The 24,912-nt window shown below is 42.5% G+C and overlaps 1 protein-coding gene across 2 annotated transcripts in view; it reads left to right on the top strand.

Moving 5' to 3' along the window:
• The window catches only part of SULF2 (sulfatase 2), a 130,425-nt gene that overhangs the window by 61,718 nt on the left and 43,795 nt on the right, over positions 1–24,912 (top strand). For both annotated transcript variants that reach the window (XM_056867449.1, XM_056867450.1), the window contains exons 6-9: positions 2,787–2,962; positions 12,553–12,681; positions 18,121–18,177; positions 19,377–19,506. In XM_056867449.1, coding sequence (XP_056723427.1) covers positions 2,787–2,962; positions 12,553–12,681; positions 18,121–18,177; positions 19,377–19,506 — 492 coding nt within the window. The remainder of the gene's footprint in view (positions 1–2,786; positions 2,963–12,552; positions 12,682–18,120; positions 18,178–19,376; positions 19,507–24,912) is intronic.

Here is a 24,912-nt window from a genome sequence, read left to right as displayed (position 1 = left end):
TAAAAAAAAGCATGTTAGTGATTCAAGACAAGGTTAAGATTATATAAAGGCCCTGCACCAGCCTGCTTGTGATTATGATGATTACCATTATTGCTGATTGGTGGTTTGCTGAGGGAAGATATAATCTCTCTCAAGTGCTATTGCATGCACATGGAGAGGGGAGCATTCAGTGTTGTAACTTGCCTAAAGAGGTGGGTTGATTTATTTTTAACCCCAAGTAAGCCAGCTGGAATTGAACTTGTAATTACAAGGAGCTTCGACAAATTTTTAAAAATCCATTCAGCTAGTCAAACTTAACCTCATGCTTTGTCGCAAGCTCATTCCCAAAGTAGTTGTGTCTTGACCTGTTTTTCTAAATTAAACAAGGAGGTATCTGGGTCACCATAATGTGTCTCAGTTTTCATACTTTATTACCCAGAGAAAGACAGATTTTTAAGGAAAGAAGCATAGATTCATGTCTACATTTGGAGGGAGGGAGAATATACTTTATCCACTGTGTATTATCCAAGGAAAATAAAAGTTTTGCCATAAATCTATAAAACACAGTCTGCTATTAACTTTTGTGAGCTAGTTATGGTAAATTCTAACCCTTGGGACCCAGTTCATACTAATTGTTTAGAAATTTTTAACCTTGGAATGATCCATGTGGGTTAAGGATAGATACATGCTTCATTTTAAGCGACCTGAGTTCATTGGTTCACTAGAAGATCCATTTTGTGAGAGCATTATATTTTAAGAGAAGGTTCTTAAAGACTGCACAGGTGTCAGCCAATCAGAGCTGTGCATAGCATAGCTGGCTTCTGCCTCATACTTGCGGCACTAAGAGCTCAGTCCTGGGTAGGAAAAGTACTCTTGGACTGAATGTCGTGAGAACACTTGCAGATCATTCCTACCATTCTAAGACTGTTAAGTGTGCCTTTTTCTCTTTTTCAGTATTATATCTGCTTTTGGTTTAGAATTAAGTCATGTGGACTGTTGTGCAAGAAACTGTTGTCAAGATCATAGAATCATAGAGTTGGAAGAGGCCATACAGGCCATCTAGTCCAACCCCCTGCTTAATGCAGGATCAGCCTAGAGCATCCCTGAGAAGTGCTTGCCCAGCCTCTGATTAAAGACTGCCAGTGAGGGGGAGCTCAACACCTCCCTAGGTAGCTGATTCCACTGTCGAATAACTCTTACTGTAAAAAATTGTTTTCCTAATATTCAGCTGGTACCTTTCCGCCCCCAGTTTAGACCCATTATTGCAAGTCCTATCCTCTGCTGCCAACAGGAACAGCTCCCTGCCCTCCTCTAAGTGACAGCCCTTCAAATACTTAAAGACAGCAGTCATGTTCCCCTCAATCTCCTCTTCTCCAGACTAAACATTCCCAACTCCCTCAGCTTTTCCTCATAGGGCTTGGTCTCCAGGCCCCTGATCATCCTTGTCGCTCTCCTCTGCACCCACTCCATTCTGTCCTCATCCTTTTTGAAGTGAGGCCTCCAGAACTGCACACAATACTCCAGGTGCGGCCTGACCAATGCAGTGTACAGTGGAACTATGATACAGCCTTATTTATCTTGCTCTCTTTTACGTTTATCGGATTCATGGGACCCAAATAATGTAGCAATTACATGGCTTTTGGTCCGCTTCCAAGCCCAATTCAAGGTGTTGACTTTGACCTTTAAAGCCCTACATGGCTTGGAATCAGGGTTATCTGAAGGGCTGTCTTCTCCCATGGGTTCCTGCCCAAGTACAAAGATAACAGGGAGTGACCCTCTTGACTGTCCCATCGACCAGAGAAGCTGGGTACACGAGAGAGGGCCTTTTCTGTGGCAGCTGTACAGTTATGGAACAACCTCCCCAAGGAGGTGCACCTGGCCCCCTCACTCTTGACCTTTAGGAGGCAGCTGAAGACAGTTTTATTCAGGAAGGCATTTGCACAGTTAAATTGTGGAACTCCCTGCCCCAGGATGTGGTGATGGCTTCCAACCTGGAAGGCTTTAAGAGGGGAGTGGACACGTTCATGGAGGAGAGGGGTATTCATGGCTACTAGTAAAAATGGATACTCGTCATGATGCATACCTATTCAAATCAAATGACCTTTATTGACATATTCTCAGAAATATAGCATAGAGCATACCTATTCTTGTCAGGATCAGAGGAGCATGCCTATTAGGAGCTTTCGAACACAGGCAGGATGGTTCTGCTGCAGTTGTCTTGTTTGTGGGCTTCCTAGAGGCACCTGGTTGGGCACTATGTGAACAGACTGCTGGACTTGATGGAACTTGGTCTGATCCAGCATGGCTTTTCTTATGTTCTTATGGTTAATTTTAGTTCTTCTGCCTCCTGGCAGCCTTAAATTATTGATTTTAAATTAGTGGTTTTATGTATTGTATTGTGTTTTATTACCATTTATATTGTAAGCCGCCTTGAGTTCCTTTAAGGTAGAATTCCTACTAATAAATATTGTAAATACATAAAATAAAAATAAATAAGTTGCCAGACAGAAAAGGGAAAAAGCATCAAAAGACAGAAGATGAAATATCAGGATTATAAATAAGCTAATCCTGTTCAGGCACTTTGATAAACAGAAAGGTTCTGAAATTTCCTTTGGCTTGGAAATTTCTCTGAACAGATCCCTGAACAAATTTAATTTCTGACTCAATAGGAATGGTAGTTCATGTTGTTGCCATATCATTAATATGGTTGTATTCATCACTAACTTTGTGTGTTGGTATGCATAATACTATCATTTTTTTAAAAAAAATGGAATGTTGTGCTTCTATTCATTTACTTTTGTTTTCAGATCTATAATACATTGATCGAAACAGGTGAACTGGAGAATACATATGTAATATATACCGCAGACCACGGCTATCATATTGGACAATTCGGACTGGTGAAAGGAAAATCTATGCCTTACGAATTTGACATCAGAGTTCCTTTTTATATTCGTGGTCCTAATGTGGAGGCAGGATCCTTGTAAGTTCATGGACTTTATAAGAAAACAATCTTATTGGTTCTGCATGGCCTTTGTAAGATGTTCTTTGTTTTTTACCATGTCATGTTCACAGTCTTTCTGTGTGGTGTGGTGGTTAGGAGCGGTGAACCCTAATCGGGTGAACTGGGTTAGATTCCTCGCTCCTCCACATGAGCGGCGGACTCTAACCTGGTGAACTGGGTTGGTTTCCCCACTCCTCCACATGAAGCCTGCTGGGTGACCTTGGGCTAGTCATAGTTCTCTCAGAATCTCTCAGCCCCACCTACCTCACAAGATGTCTGTTGTGGGGAGAGGAAGATAAGGTGATTGTAACCTGGTTTGAGACTCCTGAAAGGTAGAGAAAATTGGGGTATAAAAACCGACTCTTCTTCTTCTTTGATGACACTCCAACCAATATTCTTTGCTGCTTAGAAATTATAGGGGGCATATTAAGATAGTGTAGGATATTATTGGTTTTAGCTTTAAGTCCCAGTGTAGCCTGGGTAGCTTCTATTCCTCGTGCACTAAAAATGGATACAAATAATATTATAGAAGGCTGCTATAGGGATGAACAAAATAAAGATTATTAAGCACTTTGTGTGTTAAACTGCCAGAACGGATTGCTGCTGGTTACACTACATGGGAAAAATAATTGTTTCCTTTTTTTGAGGGGGGGGGGGAAACAATTAAACTTAACATTGTTTTATAGTGACAAAATAACAACAGATCTTTAGAATGAATGCTTAATTATGGCAACACAATTTCATGCGTCTTATTGCTTTTCTTCTCCCTCTTCCAATTTGGGTTTGGATAATATTCATTCAGTGGGGTATCCATGTTGTTTTTTTAAAGTATGAAGTGAGCAAGTTAGAAGAAAGAAGGGGGAGGTGGAAGGTATAGTTTCTACAGAACATCTAAGGAACATTCCACACCAGGTTTCCTAGACTCTTATGAATGAATACCTCGTCTGACAAAACCTCCTCTCTCTCAAGCTCTGTATTGGTGTAGGATGATCAGCAGATTTCCATTGATATTTTTACTTCTGCATACTACCATTCTCCTTTCTTGCAGTATTAGGAAGCAGCAATTGAGCTCAGAGTATTTACATTGAAATACCTTCTTTTATGGAGAGAGAAAGAAGAGAGAGAACCCAAACTGTATCCATCCTGTTTCCTTTTTCTCCAGTTGTCCCTCTATACATCTGAATGCTAGATAACTCCCATACAGGATGACATTACAAGCTACCCCTTGCACATGGGAGGTGTCTGTAAAAAAAATCTAACTTGTCCAAAATTTTGCCAGTCATGCTGATGAAACGTCCAGTCCTTCAACTAAATTCCGGTCCGAGTCACGATGTTTCAAAGTAATAACATTGTATAATGTTCACTGCCTTAGTGTGTCATTATCATCAGATGTTAATTAATTAATACAGTTAAATCCCTGTTCTCTCCTCTTAAGAGAAACCCATGCAATATTTACTTGATGTTCCATTTACCCTCTTCCCTGCCAGATAAAGACACAAATGGGTCTCCTTGGTTTATCCTTTGAGATTAAACAGTTACAAGCAGTTCGTCAGTGACATACAAGAATACAGAGCACAACTATTAATTAAAATGATATCTTTGATCAGCTGAGAAATTATGTAAATATACTTTCTAAGTAATTATTTTAATAGCAAATATTTGCACTGAACCAATTATTTTGGACACAGTGCCACAGTATGCAAACTTAAATGTATGGCAGTATGCATACATCAACATAATTAGCACTCACATTTTCCCACCCTTAGCTTTTTTTTTTCCTTTTAGTTTATGGAAAGCAATCTAAGCAAGCAAGATCAAGAATTCTGCGAACATGTGATTTTTAAAAATATGCAAATAAATATTCCTTGGATTTTCAACCTAAATGCACTGCAACATTGTAGACGGGAAAGGAGCCCCTCAAAAAACACATCATGTTATCATTATTGAAAATAGTGGTATATTTAATATGACAAAAATACAAAATGTCTAAAAAGGGATGACTTGAACGATAGTGCAACAGCATGTAGAGATTATTACAAGTGATTTATAATTTCAAATCCAAGTGACCTCTGAGTATTGGGGAGATAGCCAGGATTTTTTAGCTGTGTCATTCTGTTTCCTCTTAGAAAGCTATAAATGCATCCCCTTCTAGCCTAGCATTCCTCTAACTATCTACAAGCATACACCTGTAGTAAGTAAATACAGCCTTACAACAGTGACAGATTACAAAACTGCCTGGGGCAACTGGATTCCAGGGATTCTTGCAATGCCAGAAATTGTGTATGTGTCCAGGTTCCCATGCTGCTCCTGGCATAGCTGGTTCCCTGCATGAATCGAGGAAACATATCAGACAGTTATGGGGCACTCTTTCAGCTCATTCAGTAGTGTCTTCCCCCTGCCCTACCTAGGACGGGGTGGGGGAAAGCTCTTTAAGTTGGCCCTGCCTGTCTCATTCATCTGCAGACAACACCTTCCGCCATTTGATGATCAAATCAAAACCTGAGCTCTCCCTAGAAGATAAAATTACTAAACCGAGGCTATCATACTTTGGTCATATTATGAGAAGACCAGAGTCACTACAAAAGACAATAATGCTAGGAAAAGTTGAAGGCAAAAGGAAAAGAGGAAGACCCAACATGAAATGGATTGGGTCTATAAAGGAAGCCACAGCCCTCAGTTTGCAAGACCCAAGCAAGGCTTAACGATAGGACTTTTTGGAGGACATTAATTCATAGGGTCGCCATGAGTCAGAAGCGACTTGACAGCACTTAACGCACTCACTCAGTTGATGAAGATATCTACAGGGCTCTGCCTTGCCTGCCATTCTGGAAAGCCTTCAGTGGCTATCATGCATACCAGCACTTCCAAGTGGTCTCTCGAAGTGGTGCTGCATTCCTGAACATCCTTCATTCTTACGATGCTCTGCATTGGCTCTTGTGCAATAATAGACAGAATTATATCTTAGATGGTGGCTTCACCATAGAGTCCAATTGCCAAAGCGGCCATTTTCTCTTATGGATCCACAAGTCCTCTTATGGATTGAGAGCTGGCTGAAAAATAGGAAGCAGAGAGTAGGAATCAATGGTCAGTTCTCACAATGGCGGGATGTGAGCAGTGGGGTCCCTCAGGGATCTGTGTTGGGACCGGTGCTTTTCAACCTGTTCATCAATGACCTGGAGTTGGGGTTAAACAGTGAAGTAGCCAAGTTTGCAGATGACACCAAATTATTTAGGGTGGTTAAAACAAAATCGGACTGTGAAGAGCTCCAGAAGGATCTCTGCATACTGGAAGAATGGGCATTAAAATGGCAAATGAGATTCAATGTAAGTGTAAAGTGATGCATATTGGGGCAAAAAATCCCAGCTTCACATATACACTGATGGGATCTGTGCTGGAAGCGACAGACCAAGAAAGGGATCTTGGGGTGGTAGTGGATAGCTCAATGAAGATGTCAACCCAGTGTGCGGCTGCTGTAAAAAAGGCAAATTCTATGCTGGCCATAATTAGACGAGGAATAGAGAATAAAACCGCTGATATCATACTGCCCTTGTACAAATCTATGGTGAGACCACACTTGGAATACTGTGTACAGTTCTGGTCACCACACCTAAAAAAGGATATTACAGAGCTTGAGAAGGTACAGAAAATAGCAACCAAAATGATTAGGGGACTAGAGCAACTGTCCTATAGGGAGCAATTAGGACTCTTAGGGCTGTTTAGCTTGGAAAGAAGGCGGCTAAGGGGAGACATGATAGACATGATATAAAATTATGCATGGTTTGGAGAGAGTGGACAGGGAGAAGTTTTTCTCCCTCTCCCATAATACTGTAACACGGGGTCATCTGCTAAAGCTGGAGGGCGAGAGATTCAAAACAGATAAAAGGAAGTATTTTTTCACACAACGCATAGTTAAATTGTGGAACTCCCTGCCCCAGGATGTGGTGATGGCTGCCAGCTTGGAGGGCTTTAAGAGGGGAGTGGACATGTTCATGGAGGAGAGGGGTTTTCATGGCTATTAGTTAGAATGGATACTAGTCATGCTGCATACCTATTCTCTCTAGTATCAGAGGAGCATGCCTATTATTTTGGGTGCTGTGGAACACAGGCAGGATGGTGCTGCTGCGGTCGTCTTGTTTGTGGCTTCCTAGAGGCACCTGGTTGGCCACTGTGTGAACAGACTGCTGGACTTGATGGGCCTTGGTCTGATCCAGCATGGCCTTTCTTATGTTCTTATGTTCTCCAGGTGAACTGATGTCTATCGGCTGGAGATCAGTTGTAATAGTAGGAGATTACCAGCTAGTACCTGGAGGTTGGCAACCCTACTGATAACCTTGTGAAGATCTTTAGGGTTCCCTGGAGTACAACTTGAAAACCGCTAGCTTAAAACATGCTAGGAACCATGGGATAAATCCAAACAATGGAACTGAAGGAGATGTGTATCCAGTGTGCATACAATCCCCCTATAGCCTATATATGCTTGCCATTTCACCCTTCCCTGCTTCCCTGTCTGCACTGCAGATGAAAGAAACCTCAGGACCTGCGGATTTACATACCTACAGTGAGGGTACCTGCTTATTTAATTGCCCAATTCATCTACCTTCTGCACTTCTCCTTAGTGCACCAAGTGCCAAGCAAAAAGCACAGGAAGTTTCTACCCAGGCATAAGCTTAACCTTGAAAAGAATCCGTTTCCTCTGAACTTCCTTTTTGATCCTGAGATGTGGTAGCATTTTAAATCACAAACAAATTATGCCCTGCAGGAGTCTCCCATTTTGGTGCCTTCTGAGAGTCCAAACCTTTTTTTATTATGGTCACATAAATCAAAGCCTGAAAAGACCTGATAAATCAGAGGTCACCCTTGAAAGAAATTGGCTAAGTCATGCTTGCAGGTACTCCAGGAGGGGATGTATCAGATGTGAAATGTATGCAAACTTAGAGCCCCTATTTCCATAAAGAGGGAAATGCCGACGGCCGTGTCAGCTTTGCCATTGCCTACACCTTCTACTTTTCACGTAAACTAATTGCTGACTGTCCCTACTTATCAGCCCTGATTTAATAGCAATTGCTGTAGTGAGGCCTCATTACCATAGGTTCATTACTTTTACCCAGATACGCTACATCACATTAACTAGTAATTAAAATTAAGCTCCACTTGTCAAGCAAATGAACAAATGTATCATCCTCAGTTCTCGTCATTGTTTGTTTGCTTTCAAATCCAGTAATTCACAAATGGCCTCGTTCATTGTTGCAAATTAGGATGCTGCTGCCTCGCTGTGTCTCTAAGCTGTAAATAGGTATAAAGGCAGAAAACGAACCATATGGCGCTGTCTTTGAACTGTAATTTCTCTCTGTAAATTACGGCAAGTGTGTGCTTGCCCTCAAAGATCTGTATAATTGTATGTTGTTGTTTTTCTTTAGGCATAGTTCCTCAGCTTTCTCTTTTGTTTTTAGTAAGCATCATAATTAGCGATGCAGCATACAGCTAAGAGACTTAAGCTCAAAATCTGGAAGTCTCCGGTTGGAAGTTTGTCATAAACTCACCAGGAGGTCTTAAACAAGGCATTCCTTCTCCATCAAGCCATTCTGAAATATGGGGATAGTTATACAGACCTCCCTTACGGAGTGCTTGTTCTGGACTGGAACAAGATCATGTATTTGAAACACTTCGAATCCTAAAATGCCATATCAACGCCAAGTTGCTATTAATTGACTTTCTTCCCAGAGTGGTAAAAGACAACGCTCATTCTGACAGCTAGATTCACAGTTAAATTCCATGAATTTCAAGTCTTCAATTTGTGCTTACTCAAGTTATTGTCATGACTGGTAAAGTGAATATGAGACTTCAGGTGGAACTGAACACACAGCTGCTTCTGAAAATGACAGCTGTATGTGTAATTCACCCTACAACCTACGCATGTGGAACCCCCTCCCTCAGGATGTGGTGATGGCTGCCAATTTGGAAGGCTTTAAGAGGGCAGTGGACATGTTCATGGAGGTGAGGGGTATTCATGGCTACTAGTCAAAATGGATGCTAGTCATGATGCATACCTATTCCTTCAGGGTAAGAGGAGCATGCCTATTATATTAGGTGCTGTGGAACACAGGCAGGATAACACTGCTGCAGTCGTCTTATTTGTGAGCTTCCTAGAGGCACCTGGTTGGCCACTGTGTGAACAGACTGCTGGACTTGATGGACCTTGGTCTGATCCAACATGGCCTTCCTTATGTTCTTATGTCCTGCCAATCACAGTGTTGTATGTATCTTTGCCCCTGCTCTGCATCGTTGGCTAGTGAGGAATAGGAAAGCTGTAATGTGTGGACATGGGTCAGTTTTACTAGAATGTTATGGGGAGAATCGCACACGTGGCTGGTGTTTTCAGTGGCAATGGCGCCTTTTAATGTATCGTCTAGTTCGGTGGTACCCATCCACATCTTGCAGAGAGCCACACTTGCAATTACACAATCTCTGACATGAGGCCTACCCCTCAGGGATGCTTGCAGCTTACTTGTGCTTCTGGCAAACAAGCCCCACTAAGGCAAGGGCCTTGTCCGCTTCCCTGAAATGTGGGGCAGACGCCATACTGAAGATTAGCATAGCCACATGTGGCTCCCAAGCCAGTGAGTAGGTATCATTGGTCTAGTTCAGGGTTCCCCAACATGGTGCCTGTTGGGGGCCATGATGTCCACGACTACTTCATTTGGTGTCCACCAAGCTTTTTAGAAAGTGGGTGGGTCCATTGTAAGGCAGGGCTTATCTACTGAAGGATGAGGAGGACTGGTAAGCAACTGGGATTTCCTCAGTTAAGTGTGTGGTTCCATTCCCCTTTCAGGATTTCCCTCTTCTCAGGAGGCGTGTGGAGGGAGGTATTTCATTTGGCTTTGCTTCCAGAAGCAGCCATTTTGGGTTTGGCTCTGCCTCCTGTGGCAGCCATTTTGGGGTGATGCTCACCACACCCTCTCAAAATTCCAAATATGCCCATAGCCTCAGAAAGGTTGTGGACCCCTAGTCTAGTTCATTCCTTTCTGGTCTGCACTGTCTCCTTCACATAGCATGAGGTAGGAAGACAAGTTGCAAAGTAATATTCAGTTAGCATATTTCATTTAGTATGTTTTCTCACCCTTCCTCTGTGAGGAGCTCAGGACGGCATCGACCATTCTCTGCTGTTCCATTTTATACTCGCAACAACCTGAGAGTTGGGTTGAGAGAGAATGACTGGCCCAAGGTCATCCAATGAGCTTCATGGCAGAGCAGTGAGTTGAAGATGTGTCTCCCAGATCATAGTCCAACACTGTAACTAGTATGCCCTGCTGACTCTCTGTAGAAAAATAGACTGGCAAATAGTCACGCCAGTGGCTTGGTTGGGCCAATATGTCTACTAGCATGCAACCAAGTTACAACATAGCTCTGATCATGTGGGTTGCATGTGCATCAAGTAAAAGATTATGTACACACAGCCTGAGGCTTTGTATGGGTATGGAAGCACCCTGAATAGAGGGACAGACTGACAAAGAAGCATGGTCAATGTGTGAAGTTACCAAGAGGGATTTAGGATTATAAACATATTCTCTGAGATGTCTTTGCAGAAATTAATTTGGGATCTAACACGCTTGACCAAGGTGGTAACAATTTTAGTGAGGAAACTTTTTTTTTTTTTTGTCATCAAAAAAAACCCTGGTAGGGTTTTCAATGCAAGAGACATTTGGAGGTGGTTTGCCATTGCCTGCCTCCACGTCACAATCTTGGTATTCCTTGGAGGTCTCCCATCCAAATACTTGCCAGGGTCGACTCTGCTTAGCTTCTGAGATCCGGCAAGATCAGGCTAGCCTGGGCTATCCATTTCAGGGTGAAACACTTCTGTGGTGGAAAGTGCAGTCAAGTCACAGGTGATTTATGGTGACCCCATAGGGTTTTCAAGGCAAGAGACGTTCAGAGGTGGTTTCCATTGCCTGCCTCCATGTGGGCTGAGAGAGTTCTGAGAGAACTGTGACTGGCCCAAGGTCACTCAGCAGGTTTCATGTGGAGGAGTGGGGAATTGAACCCAGTTCTCCAGATTAGAGTCTGCTGCTCTTAACCACTATCCCATGCTGGCTCTCACTTTTACATTACTTAATTTGAGGCACATGTTGCAAGACCCCTATCACCTGGCTTTTGTGCCAGTGTTCATCCCTGGAAAATGTGAAAGGAAGCTAAAGGAGAATGTTTTTCCTGAACACTGGGTAAGAACAGCTACTGTACAACACACTAACCAGAGTGGAAAGCTTCCAGTCTTGGACACGTGACTCCCTTACACATGTAAGCTCTCGAAGGACACTAGGAAATTATGAAATATACTCATTTCCTATCAGCATCATTGTAAAATGAAACATTAATAACCTGTTAGCACTTTTCTTGTTAGCAGTTCTGATCTGTTTCCTCTCGTCTGATTTCATCTCCATGCTCTCATCCATCCTTCTGTTCTGCTGTCTTCTGAGTCTGTTCCCACGGGAAACAGGATGACCCATTTCTTCCTTAACTAACACAGCTTCATTGCAGTGAGCATTGATGTTAAATTCTGTACTGTTTTCGGAAGGAACCAGACCATAAGGTGGCAGCAGGTTGCCTCTACAGTAAAAAAAAAAAATATCATGATTCGGGTTGACAGGATGCACCTCAATTCTCAAGGCAGAAGAGGAGCTTTATGATCACATGCTTTTTCATAACAGAAGTTTAATTTCACCTTCGATCTTGGTTGCTGGCTAACTTTTAGCTAGTAAAAAGATTTGCATATTCAACTTTGATGTTAATTGTGCTTTATTTCTAAATCTCCACATTATGCTCGGGTGCTTTTCAGATTCAGCTGTGGAACGGGCTGGGGGTTACTCTTCCAGAAGTTCTGTTTACCCAAACATTTAGTTACGTGCTGTATTTTTAATCCTTTCTACTTTTACTGGGTTGGCTCTTTCAAGCCGTTCATGGAACTGACCCCATCCATCTCCTCATTCTCAGGGCAGTCTATTGCACTCCCTGAAGTTCTGCTCTTAGGGGGTGAGGCGACCTTCAGAAACGGAATGGAATGTGACAATGGGAGGGGGGGCTTTCGCAAGATGGAGAAACTGGCAGAAATTGCTTTCCCCCCACACCTCTTGCACAAATGCTAGTTTTGTTCATGGAATTATCTCATGCAAAGGGGAGGAGTTGTGATTTCTGAAATCTCACCTTTTTGATGCAATTCCTCAACCACATCCCACTTTGTTTCTGGGGGTCCCCAGCCCTTTTTTTGGGGGGGGGGGTTCCTAAGTAAATTGTAAAGGGCTGTTGAAAACCACTCTGCAAACTCCTGCCACTCATAGTCTGCAGGATCTAACCCAGTTTTTGCTGCTTTTATTGGATTATTACTGCTTTTCAGTTGCTTTCAATAAATGTTTTACAACTCTTTCTGTTTCTTTTATATTTAATTTTGTATAACTGTATTGTTTATAGAGATGTGAGCTGTAAATAAGAAGGCATTTATAAAGACTATACACATATAAATGCTTAATAAAGGCAATGATGATAATGATGATGGCTGTGCATATGTGCTTCTTTTTCAGGAATCCTCACATCGTGTTGAACATAGATCTGGCTCCTACCATTCTAGACATTGCAGGCCTGGACATTCCGCCTGACATGGATGGAAAATCCATTTTAAAACTGCTGGATTCTGAAAGACCAGTTAATAGGTAAGTATGGAAAATGCATTGAACACAACTTTATGTTTCCAGCACTTCATAAAGAGGTGGGGACCTCAGTCCTAAGTCCCAGATCTTGACATGTCAATGATGTTGTCATAATACTGCTATAGCTATTCAGTATCATGTGCTCCCTCAACAGAAGAAATGCCCCCCCAAAAAAACCCCACTAAAACTATTCCTAGAAATTGAGAACCTAGCAACTGCACTAGAATTCATAGCAACACACCCCATACTGATTGTGTTCCTGTGTCTGCCGTATATATAGTCGGCCAACCAATGCACGGCTATGCTGGGAAAACTGGAGATAAGGGAGTGCTTACCTTTTGGCAGTAAGAATTAATAGGAGCAAATGGAAGGAAGGAGAAGGACTACATTAAAAAGTATTCCTCTGACCACATACGTAACTTGACACTCAAGAAAAGGACACATATGGAATCTTCCATTTTCCATGGAGTTGAAGTTAGCTATATATGCCAGAACAGGAACAACCGCAGGAAAATTGTGAAACAGCACCAGCTTATTGTATTGTATCAGGTCCCTAGCTTGTGGTTAGCTACCAGAGGGGCTTGAAATAATCCCAAGCACAGCTGAAGGAAGAGGCTGTGGCTCCGTGGTTCCAGGCTCAATCCCCGGCATCTCCAGTTAAAAGGCCCAGGCAGTAGGTGATGCAAAAGATCTCTACCTGAGACCCTGGAGTGCTGCTTCCAGATAATAATGACCTTGATGGACCAATTATCTGATTATGGGTAAGGCAGCTTCATGTGTGTGCAGTCAGAGCACATGGGCACTCACATAGACTCAATACGCCAGGCTCCAGTATTTTGCTTAGCACCTTCCCATGTAGCCATTACTCCACTGCATTTGTAAGAGTAATTATTGCTATCTGCATCCCAAAAACTCTTATTCTCTGCCTTCCCTCCTTGTCATATAGCCTACATGGCTTAGCGTACATTAGCTGTGATCAGAAGGATTGTGAACCTGGAGGAGTCTGTCCCTTCCCCTCCTTGGAAAATACCTGTGCAGACCCTTGCAGCCACTTCACAGTGTAAATCCCATGCTGAAAACAACAAAGGTTAATAATTTGTTTATTTATTTTATTTAGATTTATTTTTGTGCCTCCTCTGCAAGAACCTGCCTAATGAGGCTTACAAACTTTTTAAAAACATATAAAAGCAAAACATTAAAAGAAACTAATTAAAAATCCAGCATTTTTAAAAAAAAGTGCATTAAAACATAGACCATAAAAACAAGACCAGTGACAGTGTAAAATAACAGTTTCCAAACAAAAATAGTATTTAAAAATTAAACCCCTTAATTCAAATCCTGAGTGAATCGAACCATTTTGGCCTGGCGCCTAAAAGAAAGCCTCAAGGGGAAGGGTATTCCATAAGTGGGGTGCCACTACTGAAAAAGCCCTATCTTTAGTTGCTACCCACCTTATGTCTGAAGGTGGGGAGCACAAGAAACAGCTTGTGAGGCAGATCGTAACTGGTGGGCTGGACAATATAGGAGGCGGCAGTCCTTCGAGTACCCTGGCCCCAAGCCATTAATGAGCATAGATTCCCTGAAACAATCCACAAATTTGTTAAAAGGAATCAGGAATGGAGTTTTGAAGGGATGGGGTTGCCAACTCTCTCAGTTTAACAAGGTTTCCTTCGCCTTTAAAAGCTGCATTGACAGACAACAGAATCTCATGCAGAACTATCCCTTTCACTTAATGCCCAAACTGTTTAAGGGAGAACGGTGGTTGAGCTAATTCACAATAGGTATATGTGACAGTGGGCAAGAAGTTTGTAGTAGTCAAAGTTTGAGACAGAGGATCCCTTCCCTTGCTTAACTGTGTGGGGTACATTGTCTCTACATCCTCAGAGGACGGAGTGGAGGATCCAGGTTTGTACCCTCAGGTGCATTACCTGCAAGGTACTGAGCAGCATAGTGTTAGCAGTAGGTAGCAACAACGGCCTTTTATGCATGGCTGTTTCATCCACCGTCACCCCTCCAATGACTTCGGGTCTTTGTTTCGATTATGCATGCTGTTTCCGTCTTCAGAGGTTGTCTCTCTCTTCCCCTGCGTTTCGCCCATGTTTTCAGAGGCCTGTTTTATCTCGAATTTGAAAACATGGAGAAATGCAGGGGGAGAGTGAGGCGACCTCTGATGGTCAGAAATGGCATGCATAATCAACACAAAGACCCAAAGTTGCCAGAGGAATGATGGTGAATGAAACAGCCATGCATAAAAGACCAATGTTTATTCTTATCCTTGGCTTTTAGGCAAATTGCTCCTTCCTTCCTTCCTTCCTTCCGTCCTTCCTTCCTTCCTTCCTTCCTTCCTTCCTTCCTTCCTTCCTTCCTTCCTTCCTTCCTTCCTTCCTTCCTTCCTTCCTTCTTTGCAAAGTGCCTTTTCTCTAGAGCGGTGGTTCCCAACGTGGCAACAGTGAATCTTTTGCATTTCTTATGGTTCTAGGGGCCTCATATACAGTATATAAATATATATTGTGACATACACATTTTAAAAATTAAAATCAGAATGTACACGGTGGTCAGCTGGTGACAATGGAGAGGGGGAAAGCCCGCTAATAGAGAGGAGTGGTGAATAGGAGTTCACTTTTTGAATAATAAGAATTATATGTCAAGGGGGGGCATCAGGATTTTAGAGATGCTTAGGTGGGGCATGGCAAAAAAAAGATTGGGAACCACTGCTCTAGAGCTTTCATTACCAGAGTTCTCACCTCCATATATATACAGGGGGGGGGGATGTTTACATGTTCTAAGTATTCCCAGTGAGAGGCCAGAACGAAGAAGATGTCATGCACCTAAGGTCTGGCTGTCTTGCCTAGGGATTATGTATAAACTCAGGAGAACAGTGACTAACTGTACATTTAATAATCTGAGATACAGCATGACTTGGGGGCATAATGTTAGGGGCAGTGGGTGGGGTGGTGAGGATTTATTTTTAGTTCCCATTGGATTTGATGGGAATACTTAACTGAGCACTGGAGACTGAATGCGCGTAGGAGGCCAACCAAATCCTATTTCTCCCCCAACATACCCTCAATGCTATCAATTTTGGTCCTGTATATCAGTGCCAGATTTACTAAAATATATCTGCTGACATATATCTGTATTATGTCAGCACGGGGCTTAGCTGCCATCTGAGATTTGCTACAGGATTGTGCAGTTAAGCAACTAGAAAGTAAACTGGATTAACAGAATGGTGGCTAAGAGGAAGGAACGTCTTACCTTATAAAAACTGTATTTGAAAGAATGCTTCTGTGGCATTGTTGAAATGTTCTGATAGTTTAATGGTGCCTTTTGCTACCCAGTTGTTACCACATCTAATTTTTGTTTTGTTTTGTTGTTGTTCGTGGGTGTAGGTTTTGAGGAACAAAAACATTTCCATGTGAATTAACAGGTTTTGAATTTCTAAATGGCACCGTTTTTCATGAGATGCATTTTTCAAAACTACTTCAGTTGCATATAACAAGTTGGATCCAGCCAATTTTTCCTCTTAATCTTTCTCAGTTCTCCTACTTACTACAGCCCATATCCCACATGGCTTTTGTCCCATGCAGGTCCTGTGATTGCTAGCATAGCTTTTTTTTTACAGTGGTCAAAGGGGACACCACCCTTTTTCAGCAGTGGAAAAGCTGATTGGATCCAACCCAATCATAAGAGCCTCATCTGTTTTCTGTGCAATTGATCAGGGCAGGCTAACCAGTTTTTCTTCTGCTAGCTGCTTTCTGTAGGGCTTTAGGGAACGGCGGGCATTTCAGAGCCATTATAAGAATAGGGATCTATTGTTGTTGTGTGTCCAGCATCTGATTTTGTAGTCCAAAAATAATTATTGTTTAGAGCAGGATGCATGTATTGGCTTTGCACCCAAAGCACTAATACCTAACATGCTTTGGATCTAAGTTCAGTTTAGTTCTCAGTCCTGACCTTTGGCCAGTGCACATGTAATGCTAAATTATGGTTTGTTTTCTTAACCATGTTTAAGCATTTAATTGAATACCTAAACCATGGTCAAGGATTGGCCAGGGTATGAACCAATGGCTTGAATTCTGTTTGCAACGTGTGGCTTATATTTACCATTATTAGGTATTACAGCGCACCCTCACCATTCGTGACTCAGACCAGGCAGTAGGTTATGTGAAAGATCTCCCCAGCATCTCCAGTTAAAAAGTACCAAGCAGTAGGTGATGTGAAAGATCTCTGCCTGAGAACCTGGAGAGCCACTGCCAGTTGGAGTAGACAATACTGGCCTTCATAGACCAATGGCCTGATTCAGTATAAGTCAGCTTCACGTGTGTTCAATTTCACTTATTTATGGTCCGCAGTCTGTTCATGTGATGTACTCTCCAGCTTGTTTTTGCTCCCAGCATGCCATTACTATAACCATTACGTTTTGCAGGAAATTGGTTGTTTTGCTACTGGGAAGCAGGAGAACCCAGTGAATGGCAAGGGTCTACTGTAGATCCACACCCACTTATAACCATGGTTGAAGCCTCTCTGCCTTAGTAGCACCCTGTTTGCAAGGTAATGGGCAGATATTATTGTCAAGATTTAAGTCTGTGAAGTACAACATAATTTCATGGCATGTTCGTGGTATTTATCAGAGTTGAGACAATAAGCCATGACCAGCGCTAATTGTAGTTAAATGTTCCATCTCCACCAGTTCTATGCATCAGCATCATTTGCAGCTACATTCTGTGAGCCAGCATGGTGTAGTGGTTATGAGCGGCGGACTCTAATTTGGAAAACCAGGTTGGTTTCCCCACTCCTTCACATGAAGCCTGCTCGGTGACCTTGAGCTAGACTCAATTCTCTCCAAACTCTTTCAGCCCCTCTTTCAGGGAGAGGAAAGGAAGGCGATTGTAAGCCAGTTTGAGTCTCCTTAAAAAGGTATAGAAAGGTGGCATATAAAAAGAAGAGTTGGTTTTTATATGCTTTACTTTCTCTACCACTTAAGGAAGAATCAAACGGGCTTACAATCACCTTCCCTTCCCCTCCCCACAACGGACACCCTGTGAGGTAGGTGGGGCTGAGAGAGCTCTAACAGAGCTGTAACTTGCCCAAGGTCACCCAGCTGGCTTCATGTGTAGGACTGGGGAAACAAATCCAGTTCACCAGATTAGCATCCGCCGCTCATGTGGAAGAGTGGGAATCAAACCCGGTTCTCCAGATCAGAGTCCACCGCTCCAAACCATCGCTCTTAACCACTACACTGTGCTGGCTCTTCTTCTTCTATATAGGCCTTACCCGAGTGAGAGCAAATATCTCACATATTATCTTGTAACCGTGTCTGTCAACATTTGCCTGCCAGGTGCATTCTAATTGCACATCTTCAAGGGAGGAGCCAAGTCATGTTTCTGCTGAGGCAGGGCCCGGGGACTTTGTTCGACTTTCATGTTAAGCTTGTTTTTCCAGGTTCCATTTGAAAAAGAAGATGAAGGTCTGGAGGGATTCATTCTTGGTGGAAAGAGGGTAAGTGTTATTTACAGAGTCCTAACCTTCAAAAAGAAAAGGTCACTGAATTGCCACAGCCAAACCAAGTGTAGCCAAAACCAATTGCCCCTGTTTTTTTTGTGTGTTATTTTTTTTAGTTATATTTGTGGAATTGCTTTATGCTTTTTTTAAAAAGAACTTAAAAAATTTCATGGGAATGATTGTATAATAAGAACTAGACAGTTTTAAAAAACAAGTGTACACACACACACACACCAATCCGCCCATCCTTAAGTGTTTGTTTCATGAAATAGGCAGATCCTGCCAACTGGCACCTTTTTGCCTAATTTATAGGACAGCCAACCACTTTTTCCATTTGTGGTGATGTTGCTGTGTTGTGTTGAGGATGTGCAGGAAAAGCACATAAACATGACACTGGGTACCTGACAATCTCACCTTTCACATTAAGAAAAGAATAAGTTTCTAGCCCTTCTGGCTGCAGGAAGCAGAAGTAATGTCTTAGTAATTGGGTTGCCAACCTCCAGGTGGGGCCTGAAGTTCTTCTGGAATTCTAGCTGATTTTCAGTCTGCAGAGATCAGTTTCCCCAGAATAAAAAGGCAGCTTCAGAGGGCGGACTGTATGGTTTATCATAGATTATAGCAGAAATCCTTTCCTAAATCCCCCCCTCTACATGTACCACCCCCAACTCTACAGGAATTTCCTGGAGCCTGGAGTTGGCAATCCTAATCAGTAACCTTCTCCATGATTTTCAATACCAACATAAATAGTATGGAACAATAGTGGTTTTTTTTACAAAAACAACACCAGAGTGGCCCAATAAATTATGCAAACGGAGAGACATTATGCAGAAAAACTCAGTTTTCATACTTTATTCACATTGCAGAATTAAGCGTTTCTTGGTGCAGAAACAATAAGCTTTTCAGGGTATGGAGGTAAATAACATCCCATTAAGCTTCTATTAAAGGACAGGACATTTTTCTCTAGGCCAGTTGGCAATCCTAATTAATGGTCTTCCACATTGACCTGCAATACTTAGCATGTTTCCTGTCCACCTGTGATTTCTCCTTCTTGGTTCCACATCGACCTAGAATACCTTTTGCTAATTTCCTTTCTCCTCCAAGGACTTCATGCTTTTGTTACAAAGATTAATGCTGAGTTTATTAACCTAAACATTTTCCAGTGTTTTTTGGCATAAAATTGTTTCTTGCATTTCCAGGAAACTACTGCACAAGAGAGAAAATGAAAAAATGGATGCTCAGGAAGAAAATTTCTTGCCCAAGTACCAGCGGGTGAAAGATCTCTGCCAACGAGCAGAGTACCAGACTGCATGTGAACAGCTTGGGCAGGTGAGGAACCTCTCGTTCCCAAGTATACACCAGTGTAACTACATTGTGGATGTGCCATTTGAGAGAGTTTAGAAATCTTGGTTGCATCCTTGTTAATGATAATAAATAAGTGCTGTCAAATTGCAGTTGACATACAGCAACCCTTCAAGGGGTTTTCAAGGCAAGAGATGAGCAGAGGTGGTTTGCCATTGCCTTCCTCTGCAGAATCTTCCTTGGTGGTCTCCCATCCAAGAACTAACCATTTTATTTATTTATTTAAAGCATTTTTATGTTGCCTTTCCACCCAATCAGGATTCACAAGGCAGTGAAAATAAAAACAGTTAAACAATTAAAAATACAGTTATAATTATAAAATTCAATTAAAAACACATAAATAAACAAACATGGCCAACCCTGTTTAGCTTCCAAGCTATAACAAGCGTGAGCTGGGCTGGTCTCTTCAGGTTTGTTACTGCGGAAGAAATAATGTTTTCAGACAGGGATCCCCCCCCAGTTGGAACACAGTGTGCTCCCACTTTTGTGGGGAGCTTCCACACCATGTCATGCTCTGTTCACCATGTCATGCTCTTGGGAGAAAAACCTCCTTTGCTCCAACTTAAAGGGGAATTGACAGGTTGGCTGTAGACAACCAACCCAGAGAGTGGGGTGGAACTAACCTCCTCTTTCAAAATGGCAGAACTAAGGTTCGTTTCTTTGCCCCCCCCCCTTCAGCCCTTTGTTTGGGTGAGGGTTGGTTGCAGTGCCTAGGAAGATTAAAAGGTATAGTTAAGGTCCCCTGTGCAAGCACCAGGTCATTCCTGACCCATGGGGTGACGTCACATCCCGACGTTTCCCGACTTTGGGGAAGGCACTGGCAAACCACCCCATAAACAGTCATCTTACCTTTACCCCCAGCAAGCTGGGTCCTCATTTTACCAACCTCGGAAGGATGGAAGGCTGAGTCAACCTTGAGCCGGCTACCTAAACCGACTGCCGTTGGAATCGAACTCAGGTTGTGAGCAGAGCTTTTGACTGCAGTTTACCACTCTGTGCCACGGGGCTTACTGCCTAGGAAGATTACCAGTGCTTTTCCACTGACACAACAGGGTGGGGGTCTGGGGTCTGGGGACTGTAGTGAGCAGCATGGGGACAGAGCGTGCATACCCTGTCCCCGCCTACTTCCACCCAACTTGTTTCTGCTTTCATAGTGGAGGAGTCTTTTCCCACCTCCATGTGGAAACAGCCTTTGCCTGGCTGCTGCTTTTTCACATGCAACCAGTGAACCTTGGGAGATTGGTGTAGCTGAAGAATGAGGGCAAAAAAATTTTTAGGAGTTTGGTTGAAAATAAGAAAGATGCAGTTTGGCGGGGAGTTGTTCCTGGTAACATAAAAAGATCCCTGGTGGATCACGTCATTAAGTTTACTTTTCAAATCCTACTAAATTAGCATTCATTTTTCTATACACAAATAGCATAGGCTGTATTAAAAGTTTGGGCCAGTACTGTAAAATGTGTACAAAGGGTCTCTCTTTTAAAAAATATACATGAACATTTATTTTTGCAGATGAATTTCAGAACAGTTACAGGAAGAAACGGAAAATGAGAGCTGGTTTAGTGTAATTACAGCACTTTAGTACGGTATACATTTGACCAACAAATACATCAAGAGAACCTGTAACAATCAAGTTGATTAGAGCCAGTTCTAATTCCACAAAGAGATCCTACGCCACCATGCATTTAGCTAATCTTCAATACCTGTTGCTCTGTCTGTACAAGAAATGAGGCAGCTGAAAGAACGTGTGTGTCTGAGAGCCAACACCACTTTCATCTATATATAGCTGAACTATTATTACTCTGTCTGAGTGAGTGTGTGTGTGCATTTCTTTTTTTTAATGTGCACCATGGCTCTTTAAAGACGCACATTACTTGGTTACCTTGTTCAGTGCCAGAAAGATGCACCACTGTGCAGTTTCTTTATTATACATGCATATGGACATGTAAAAGTGCATTGTACTGGTTCAGGCCATTGGTCAGTCAAGCCCAGTATTGTCTTTTCCAGACCTGCAGCTACATGTGATCCAAAGTTGCATGTATATTTCCCTTGACATGTTAACACCAAAATCAACTAAGCTTAAAGTGGTGGGGGGAGAGACAGGAGGAAAATATACCCAGCAGTGTGCGGCTTCAGCATCCCTTGGAAGTGGCTCCCCAGGGGCTCAAGAAAGAGTATTTCCTAATCATGTTGCCGACGTGCCCCATAGATCAGATGACAGACAGGATCCTCTTGATCACCTCTAAAGCTACAAAGAGTAGAAAAAATGAAAAGCAAGGAATTCAAAGACAGTTGTTACTCTTTCCTTCCTCCAATGAACTCAGAGAAACACATGCGGAATTCCAGCATGGGGAAGATGGCTGCTTAGTTGTAGAGGCAAAGCTGTATTGGGCATCTTAAGACAGTTTTCTCTCTCCCTCTCTCCCTCTCTCCCTCTCTCCCTCCCCCTCCCCCTCCCCCTCCCCAGATTTAGGATTTCCACAGTCCTGTCTTTGCTTTCTCCTTTTCCCTTCATTTCCAAAACCATGCCCCCAAACCAACTTCAGAAGTTTTGTCGCAGTAATAGGAAAAATGTGTCAGATTATCTTAATCAGTGTGGAGATGTATAGTAGGAGAGGTGATAGCCAAGGTTACCAAGTTCTAAACCCTACAGAATGTTATAGATAGAACTCCACCCCTTTGAATTTGATCCAAGAGTAAGCTAAAATCTTATACGGGCTTCAGAGAATAAAGGAACTATGCTTCCTATGGCTCATTTTAAAGAGGAGCCTCTGACACCTAGACCTTTGGAAACATTAGAAATTAGCATGTCTAGTTTCCTGGTATGATGTGTCATCTTGTAGCAAACTAGAGCTTTGGATACTCTTGAATTAATGTTTGGCCTCTATGTTCCCGGTCATCTGGATAGGCCTTGTATGAATGAAGAATGCTTGTAGTATAAGGTGAATGAGGAACTTGGTGCCTGTCATATTTTAGGCAATTTAGAAATTGTAGTACTGAATAATATTTATTTTGGTTGGTTATTTGCCATTTATCATTATCACTGATGCTAATGTTAGATCCTAGATTGCGAAGTTATTGTAACACAACCATGATATCAGTGCAAAAAGGTGTCATTCAAGGATCTAAAATGAACGTGTTCTTCATTCACATGTGAAAATATATGTATTAAGATCACTGCTGAACTGTCTCTCATAATGTCATTGCTTTCAGTGCTCTTTGGCACTTTCTGTAGGATCTTGGAGAAAGCGAACCACTTCTATCCACTGACCTATGTTAGCAAGCTTTTTAAGAGCCAATTAAAGTAACAACTCTCCTCTTGTGGAGTGTTCTGAGAAGCTCTAGGGTATCATCATAACAGTTGTACAAGGACTCTGTTTAAGAAATTTGCAAAGTTTATACAGATTTGTTTGTGTGCTCCGTCCAGTCTTCTGGCAGGCTATTGGAAGGGAACTTGTTTTGCATTCTAAACTGAGTGGTTTAAATCTTGAATGAGGCCCTGTAATAACTAAGAAAAATACTTTTCCAAAACAGCTTTCTTATTGCAGCTCTTGCATCCCAAGGGTATCAAAAATATTTTATGTACCTGAGCACAATTGTCTCACAGTGTAAGACACATGGCATGTCTAGTCTGTCTTAAGTATCTCTTATTTATTGAGAAAAATTCAATGCCGCCTTTCCAGGAACTTGCACAAGGTGGCTTGTGTGTGTGTGTGTGTAAAGGGCCATCAAGTCGCAACCAATTTATGATGACCCCAGCAAGAGGCTTTCAAGGCAAATTAGAAGCAGAGGTAGTTTGCCTAAGACATCCTCTGCAGAGTCTGCCTTGGTGGCATCCCTTCAGTACTAACCCTGTTCTGCATCTGAGCTCTGATGCGATCAAGCTATGCCATGCCACCCTCCTTCCTCCAAGGTGGCTTACAAAGCAATAATAATGAAAACAAAACATTAAAATATGATTAATTAAAACCCACCATTGAAAACCCAGCCCAGCATAAAAACATAGACCACAACAACAAACCACTGACTGCTTAAAATAACAATTTCCAGAATACTAAAATGTGTTTTTTTAATCAACCCCTTATTTAAAAGCTTGGATGAACAGAAATGTTTTGGTCTGATGCTTAAAAGAAAGGTGCCAGGTGCGCCCCAAGGGCCAGGACCTTCTACAAGGAAGGTGCCAGGTGTGTCTCAAGGGTCAGGGTCTTCTACAAGGGAGGTACCACTACTGAAAAAGCCCTGTCTCTCATTGCCCCCCGTGGAGGCACAGAGAACAGGGCTTGTGAGACAGATCTTAACTGATGGGCTGGACAGTACAGAAGCAGGCGGTCCTTCAAGTACTCTGGCCCCATTTGGCACATATATAAGCAGTGGCGGACCTAGATTTTTGGGGCCCTGAAGCTTGAACTGTTATGGGGGGCCCTTCACAACCAGCAACAACAGGGCAACATCCAACAAGGTCCAAACAGCCTTGTTGCCCTTGCGAGGCGCCCATGAGGCCCAAATGGTGGAGAACGGGGGGGGGGGAGTCCTTGAAAACGGGCCATACAGTGATGAAATAAAACTATAGAACTATTAAGCCATGCACCAACAAAGGATTTAAGGGCCCAGCTGCCAAAATGTAGACTATGAATAGATTCTGGTGAGCTCAGAGAGCCCATACAGCGGGGGGGTTCGGGTGCTGCAAGCCCCCGAGAAAATTTTGATATTTGATCAATTACAGGGACATTTTGAGGCCATGTGAAATGGGTATTAGAGCATATTCTAAGGTCAGTATTAAGTACTTCAACCCATTGGCTTATGAGAGATTCAAAACAGATAAAAGGAAGTATTTTTTTCACACAACACGTAGTTAAATTGTGGAACTCCCTGCCCCAGGATGTGGTGATGGCTGCCAGCTTGGAGGGCTTTAAGAGGGGGAGTGGACATGTTCATGGAGGAGAGGGCTATTCATGGCTATTAGTTAGAATGAATACTGGTCATGCTGCATACCTATTCTCTCTAGTATCAGAGGAGCATGCCTATTATATCAGGTGCTTTGGAACACAGGCAGGATGGTGCTGCTGCACTCGTCTTGTTTGGGGGCTTCCTAGAGGCACCTGGTTGGCCACTGTGTGAACAGACTGCTGGACTTGATGGGCCTTGGTCTGATCCAGCATGGCTTTTCTTATGTTCTTACTTATGTTCTTATGATTCTATCGCTTAAAAACCCCATCGATTTTGTTGAGAAATTCACTCATTAAAAAAAAAGTTGCTTCAGGGGCCCCCTCTGGGATTAGGGGCCTTGAAGCTTAAGCTTCATTAGTTTCACAGTAGATCCGTCTCTATATATAAGCAATGTGACTGATAATATTTTCCAGTGGAATGAATTTACAT

This window comes from Euleptes europaea, chromosome 2 (genome assembly GCF_029931775.1).
Source record: "Euleptes europaea isolate rEulEur1 chromosome 2, rEulEur1.hap1, whole genome shotgun sequence".
In the NCBI taxonomy this organism is placed as follows: domain Eukaryota; kingdom Metazoa; phylum Chordata; class Lepidosauria; order Squamata; family Sphaerodactylidae; genus Euleptes; species Euleptes europaea.
Note: the sequence above shows the minus strand (reverse complement) of the source record. Positions and strands in the feature narration are given on the sequence as shown.